General features: G+C 38.2%; 1 protein-coding gene across 1 annotated transcript; it reads right to left on the bottom strand.

Annotated features, from left to right (window-relative positions):
- Positions 1-1,380: 1,380 nt before the first annotated feature.
- On the bottom strand, positions 1,381-2,647 carry LOC131638947 (uncharacterized). Its single transcript, XM_058909471.1, has 3 exons — positions 2,370-2,647; positions 1,650-2,246; positions 1,381-1,579 (listed from the first exon to the last, which is right to left on the bottom strand). Exons 1-3 carry the CDS (start codon positions 2,645-2,647, stop codon positions 1,381-1,383), a joined length of 1,074 nt encoding a protein of 357 aa, XP_058765454.1.
- Between the last annotated feature and the right edge of the window lie 4,839 nt (positions 2,648-7,486).

Below are 7,486 nucleotides of genomic sequence, written 5' to 3'. Positions count from 1 at the left end.
TAGTTTTTAAAAAGAATTAATAAAAGTGTTGTTTTTAGAAAGGAATAAAGAAGAAAAAAAAAAAGAGGTGAGAAAAAAAGAAACTCAGCTCTGGATTCTGTGTGGCTGCTCCATGAGGGTGCATGATGAGAAAGTGGTCAGCAAAGTTGTTTGGCCAAAACAAGGTTAATGGCCAAAGGAATTACCTTGATTTGGCCAAATACCAAAAGGTTTTTGGCCAAAAAAGCAATTGGGGTACCATCCACTTGGTCAATCCATAGAAAACCTTGCGCTAATGAAGCTTTCACGCTCAAATTCTTACCAACTGTGCCAATTCATTTATTCGAAATAAAATGGCATTCGTAAGTATATGAGGGCAAATTTTGGGGTATGACACATACCAACTACACACATAAACTTCCTCCAGAATAAAACCAAAACAAAATTTGTTGTCCTGGGGTGACATTACACTACTACTCCCCCTTTTTGCTAGAAATGTTGCCATAGCAACCTTGATATTCAATGAGTACATGCCAGAATACAAACATAACAAAACAATAAAATAGAACAAATCACCATACACAGCTGCTTTAGTCTTCAGACTCAGAGCTGTAGAGTTCAACATTTGCAGTATCTTCTTCTGTGCCATCATCAGGACTGGCTTCTTTCTCAATCTCGCTATCTGATTAACCATCCTCTTCACCCTGTTATCCATATCCGTTTCAGCAGACTCAGCTCCTTCATCCATCTCAAGGGAGCTGATCAAGTTTTCAAGAGCCAGTCTTTTGGACTCTAGCTCCTTACATGTTTCCCTGAGCATTGCAATCACATCAGCTTAACTTGAAGTTGTGTTGTCTTTGGATGTTCCAACTGATGTTGTGACAACGTCAGGAACATGTGTTCCTTGAAAGAGCTTATGATGAAAGAGTAAGGACTTGCTCTTTTGCACACAGAATCTTTGATATTCAGGATATTAGGAAATTGATTCAAGATAATTCCACAAATAAGGGAAGGGAAGGCAATGGGGCCTTTAACACTATAGCTACCAGCATGCTTTAAAGTTTGCTCAAAAATATAAGTTCCATAGTCACCTTTGGTCTTAGTACCAGTAGCAAAGATGAATTTACCTAGGATAGCAGAAATTGTAGACTTGTGTTGAGTTGGCACCCAGTTGGCAGCTCCAATCTTGTGAAGTATAGCATACTTCACACTTAGCTTGCTTGCATTCAGCTTTCCTTTAACAGGCTATGTCTTTACTTGTCCAGCAGTAATTACTTTGCACATTTGATTATCAGACATTTCCAGCTCCAATTGAGTGTCATTGGATCTTTCTAGAAATTTGTTGATCACAGTGGGGGAGAAGTTAACATAATTTCCCTTGACAAACACTTTCAAGTAATCCTAAGCTTTCTTGTTGCCACAATCTTCATGTAAGTTCATAATGAACTCCTTCACAAAGACTTCATAACACTTGGAGAATTGAGTCACAGTTTTTATCAGCCCAGCTTCATGAATGATATTAACAATCTCTTCACACTCAAGAGCATTCGTTGTAAGCTCCCTCTCTAAGGCCAGTCTTTTCTGATAGATAAATTTCCATCTGATTAGTGAAAAGAAATATTATCAATAGGCACTTCAGATACACTAGCAGCAAGCTTGCTAGTAGAGACCTTCTTCTTGGGATGGATGTCATTGACATCCACAACAACATCAGAATCTGACTCATTCTCAATAATGATTCTAGCCTTCTCTTCTTAGGCACCACTTTGCTCCGTGATTTCTTGGGACCAACAGAAGTGGGCTTAACCTTAACCTTTTTCTTCAAAGAGTCCTCATCCACAGCTTGCTTCCCTTTCCTCCTCATAAGCCTTTTGGCTATGCTTGAATTGATAGAAGCAACCAAGTCATCATCAGAGAGATCATCAAGGTTGATTACTTTATTAACATGGATCTTCTCAGGTTCTCTCTCTTTAGTTTGACCACTTTCAGTGTGGCCCTCATCCTTCTCAGCAGAAGCATTACTAGGTACATCTTCATCATTCAAAACATCAACAGGGACCACAGTGTGATCATCATCAGCAATAACATCTTCCTTACCAATAGTCTCTACCACATCATCATTCTTATTATTCTCATCCATACTCACATACATATTAACAACATCATTTATATTGACAGCATCATTAACATCATTATCAACAACATTTTCTTCATGAACAGTCGTATCCATATCATCATTTGCTTGGATAGAGTCAACAACATTACCACTAACATGCAGATTTTAATGTGACTCAGGAAGCACAGAATTGAAAGGAACAAAAATCCCAGGTACATCGTGATTCTCATTCAAGATACGGGTAACAACTTTAGCAATGGCGTTGTGATATTACCTATAACATTGTTTACTTAATTCTTCCCTAGAGGGAGGAACCGACGATTGAGAAGTCTGATCAAAATTAGGCCTTTTAGGTCTCCTTGTTGTTTCTTTGGTTCTCCGTGCATGCGATGTCCTTGGCTTCTTTGCCACAAGATCGTCTGGAGTCACCATTTGTAAAGGGGTGACCTCGAGAATCACATTAGGGTTAATGGGTACATCCTTTGTGTCTTGAACATGAGTAGAGGAAGCAAACATTTTTGAGGGAGGTTGAGGGTTTGACTGTTGAGACATTGAGGGAGGCTATGGAGGCGAGAGAGAGAGAGAGAGAGAGAGAGAGAGAGAGAGAGAGAGAGAGAGAGAGAGATAGAGAGAGAGCTTGTTGTTTTTGTGGTTGGAGGCGAGATGTGAGAAGTGCAAGAGACTAAACAAGGAAGTATGGTAGTGAGTTGAGAAGTTGAAAGGAAATAATTGCACTAGAAGAGGGAGATTTAAATTTTGACCAATCATAAAATCTGAACTATTTTTCTTGTTCAGAAAGTAATTCCCAAGGAACTGTAATTGCTATAATTCCTCACAGAGGCAAATACCCAATTTGCTTCTCAAGTTTTCAAATTGAGTAGCATCAAGGGCTTTAGTAAAGATATCAGCAATTTGTAGTCCAGTAGCCACATGCTCCAGCGTAACTACTTTGTCTTTCACAAAGTATCTTAGGAAGTGGTGTATAATATCCATATGCTTGGTTCTGATGAGTTGAGAAGGCTTCTTTAACATATTAGTAACATTAGATTGTCATAGTGCAATGTCATGACATCCCGAGTGACATTGTACTTAGACGGCATTTATTTCTCTGACATCCTACCAAAGAGTATATCATCCACATATATTCGAGAAATCATGAGTTTTTCACCTTCATCCTTCACAAAGAAAGTTTTGTCTATCTCTCCTTCCCTGTAACCATTTCTAGCCATCCATTCGTACCAAGTTCTAGGAGCTTGATTTGATCTTCTTCTTTTAACACTTCTTGTTTTGCCTCTAGAGATCTTTTTATTTGAGAAAGAACTTGAATGCTCAATCTCATCACTTAGCTCGAGGTGAGATGGCTCTGCTTTAGTAAAATTTCTTTGTTGATAGATCATCCTTTTGGTAAGTGCACGAGCTTCAGGACATGTGGACTTCAAGTGACCTATCTTGCCACATTGATAGCATCTCTTATATGAGATACATGTTCCCCTTTCTTGATGTTTTCTTTTATGTTGGATCTTTAGATTAGGCATCATCTGCTCCATCAAGTAAGTCCGGTTTTTTACTTCTAAATTTCTGTTATGTGCTATATTCAACAACTTTCTTTCCAGAGCATCGATGTTTGACAGGAGACTTGCGTTTTCCTCTTGTAGGAGAATATAAGCATTTCTATACTCCAACACTCTTGCACACAATCTTTCATTCCTTAGATAGGTTTCAGAGAAAACAGTAACAAGTTCACTAACAGTGAGTTCGCCAACAAATGTCTCTTTATCAGATTCATCCATATCTTCAACAACCTTCTTTATCACGGTTTTGACTGATCTTTCTTGATGATTGTCCTCAATCTCTTCTTTAGTCATGGAGGATTCAAAGGAGTACTTAGAGATTCTGGGCTCCCATAAGTAACAGTTTTCCTTAGACCTAGAGCCCTTCATCACTTCCTTATGTTCTTCATTTGTGACGATACATTCCTTCTTTGTGAATCTGACATTGAAGCCTTGGTCACATAGTTGACTAATGCTGATTAGATTTACAGTCAGTCCTTTTACTAGTAGAACATTCTCCAGATTTGGAACTCCAAGACATTCCAGTTTTCCAATCCCTTGGATTTCTCCTTTTTCTCCATCACCAAAGGTCACATAGTTAGAGGAATGAGGAATGACATCTACCAATAGATTCTTTGTACTAGTCATGTGCTTTGAGCAACCACTATCAAAGTACCAGTCTTTTTTGGATGACACCCGCAGGGGAGTGTGTGATATTAAGGTTGTACCTTTAGCAACCCATTATTGTTTCTTGACTAGAGTGTTTTGCTTAGGTTTTTCCTGAAGTGTCTGATTAGGATAGCCATACAGCCTGAAGCAAAAAGGTTTTATGTGACCAAATTTTCCACGGTAGTGGCATCTCCATTTATGAAATTTCTTCCTAGTATGGTTTATCCCCATGTTTTCATGATGTTGAGACATTGGTCTTGACATCAGAACTAGCATGTGGACTTCGGGTTTTGACCTCTTGAATCCTAAGATGGATTCTGATCTTCCCACAAATCCTATTCCAGACATATCTCCTGATCTCTGTCCAACTTGAAAGATTTCTTCCAGGGTGTCAGTTACAGAGTTCAGCATTCTGACAGATTTTGACATTTGATCAAGCTTGGAGTTCAACATGCTAATTTTGAAGGATAGAGAAACACTTAGAAAGGGGGGGGTTTGAATAAGTGTAGTCTAAAAACTTGAACGATAAAAACAATTTGCACAGTTATTTTTATCCTGGTTCGTTGTTAACTAAACTACTCCACGAAGTGATTTACCTCACCTGGGGATTTAATCCACTAATCGCAACAGATTACAATGGTTTTCCACTTAGCCCACGACTAAGTCTTCTAGAGTATCCTGATCACAACCTGATCACTCTAGGAACAAATGCTTAGACACAATCTAAGACTTTCTTAGAGTATCCTGACCACCACGTGATCACTCTAATTACAACTGCTTAGACACAAGCTAAGACTTCCTAGAGTATCCTGATCAACACTTGATCACTCTAGTTACTTACAAATTAATGTAATCAATTCTAAGAGTATTACAAATGCTTCTGAAAAGCTATAATCACAACAGTGATATTTCTCTTAAAGTTTAAGCTTAATCTCACTAATATATTACAACAGCAATGTAGTGAGCTTTGATGAAGATGAAGTTTCTGAGCTTTGAGTTGAACAGCGTTTCAGCAAGTTTTTCAGAATAAGTTCTTTCAAAATCGTTAACCTTGCTTCTCATCAGAACTTCATATTTATAGGCACTTGAGAAGATGACCGTTGGGAGCATTTAATGCTTTGCGTATTCCGTACAGCATTGCATTTAATGTTTCACGCTTTTGTCAACTACCTCGAGCCTTGTTCACGCTGTGTCTACTGACGTTGCCTTTAATAGCTTCCAACGTTCCTTTTGTCAGTCAGCGTAGCCTGCCACCTGTACTTTCTTCTGATCTGATGTTTGTGTATACAGCGTTTGAATATCATCAGAGTAAAACAGCTTGGTGCATAGCATCTTCTTGTCTTCTGACCTTGAAGTGCTTTTGAGCGTGATACCATGAGAACTCCAGTGCTTCTGCTTCTGAACTCAAGTTCTTCTGATGCTTCCATAGACCCTTGTTCTGATTCTGCCTTGACCATCTTCTGATGTCTTGCCAGACCATGTTCTGATGTTGCATGCTGAACCTTCTGAGACAAAGCTTCTGAGCGCTGATTTGTGCATACTCTTTATATATTTCCTGAAAGGGAAATTGCAATGTATTAGAGTACCACATTATCTCACACAAAATTCATATCCTTGTTATCATCAAAACTAAGAATATTGATCAGAACAAATCTTGTTCTAACAATCTCCCCCTTTTTGATGATGACAAAAACATATATAAATGATATGAATTTGCGATCAGAAAGAGCAGACAGCTAAAGACAATTACACAGCTATAACATAAGCATGTGAATATGTCTCCCCCTGAGATTAACAATCTCCCCCTGAGATGAATAATCTCCCCCTGAAATTAATACTAGAAGAATTTTAATAATAAAAGACTTCCCTGAGTATTTCAGTAGAGACGTTCACAGTGCTTGATCTACAGAACATTCATGACTTCTGATATCTGCTTCCATAGGACAGCTTCAGAACATTGAATTTCTTTAGATCCTCAGAACATTCACAGCTTCTGATTCCTGCTTCCATCGGACAGCTTCAGAACTTGAATTTCTTTGATCTTCAGAACATTCACAGCTTCTGACTTCTGCTTCCATCGGACAGCTTCAGAACTTGAATTTCTTTAGATCTTCAGAACATCCACAGCTTCTGATTCTTGCTTCCATTGGAACAGCTTCAGAGCTTGAATTTCTTCTTTCATCACTTCATGCTAGAATGTATCAGAACATTGTTGAATGTACCAGAGCATCATCAGAGCATCTCTACATCCTGAAATGTTACAGAACAAAACTAAACGACAAAAGTCAGCATGAATGAGTCAGAACATAGAATATGTTTCAGAACACATAATATGTATCGCCAATATAGAATGTATCAGAACAAATAGACATAATGTTTCAAATCATATTCTATCATCAGAATATCTGAACATTCTTCCTTCTTGCTTCTGATTCTGATTCTGAAGCTTCATAGCACTCAGCTTGCTTCAAGAATCCAAGAACTTGATTCATCTTGTTGCTTCTCATGTTGATCTTTAAAGAGAATTTTCACTTCCTGCAACAACACAACTTAAAGCATAGAACTTTGCAAGTTCTGTTAGTAAAGCAACTGATTAAATCAAATCATTTATCACATATTTCTCCCCCTTTTTGTCATAACATCAAAAAAACATAAAAGATTCAGATGAAAAACAAAAAGAAACACATGGAAGAAAAAGATAATTTTCATTGAAGTTCAAACAGACAAAAGTACAGAAGTACAAGAAGATAAGGAAGAGAAGATGTACAAAACAGATGCAGCAAAAGCAAAAAACAAAACAACTAAGACTCAATCTAAGATGACCCTAGCCTTGACAAGATCTTGGCCAGCATCTCTTGAACCCCATTGTTATGCTCATTCTGCTTCTCTATGAAAGCTCTAAACTCAGCATTGACTGAGCTTTGCTCATCCTGGTTCTTCTGAAGAACTTCCAAAGTCCTTGCAAGACGGGAAGGTTCATCAGAAGAAGCTTCACAGCTTCTATCCAATGGGATGGCATTGTGATCTGTAGCTTCCATTGATAGATCATTTGCATGGATTTCCTCAACAGGAACTGATTCAGCAACATGATCTTCTACATCTGCTTCTTGCATAGAAGCATCTCCATACTCTGCAGCAGGAACCTCAGAATCTCCATTCTCAAGTGCCTGAA

Source organism: Vicia villosa, unplaced genomic scaffold, assembly GCF_029867415.1.
Source record: "Vicia villosa cultivar HV-30 ecotype Madison, WI unplaced genomic scaffold, Vvil1.0 ctg.002488F_1_1, whole genome shotgun sequence".
Lineage (NCBI taxonomy): Eukaryota > Viridiplantae > Streptophyta > Magnoliopsida > Fabales > Fabaceae > Vicia > Vicia villosa.
Note: the sequence above shows the minus strand (reverse complement) of the source record. Positions and strands in the feature narration are given on the sequence as shown.

Excerpts from the sequence above, each read along its gene's own strand:
- LOC131638947 (XM_058909471.1), bottom strand. The coding sequence starts at position 2,647 with ATGTCTCAACAGTCAAACCCTCAACCTCCCTCAAAAATGTTTGCTTCC. Across the intron at positions 2,247-2,369 it reads TTAAGTAAACAATGTTATAG|TGGTAATGTTGTTGACTCTA; the intron begins GTAATATCACAA and ends TCTGCATGTTAG. Across the intron at positions 1,580-1,649 it reads ACATCCATCCCAAGAAGAAG|ATGGAAATTTATCTATCAGA; the intron begins GTCTCTACTAGC and ends TTCACTAATCAG.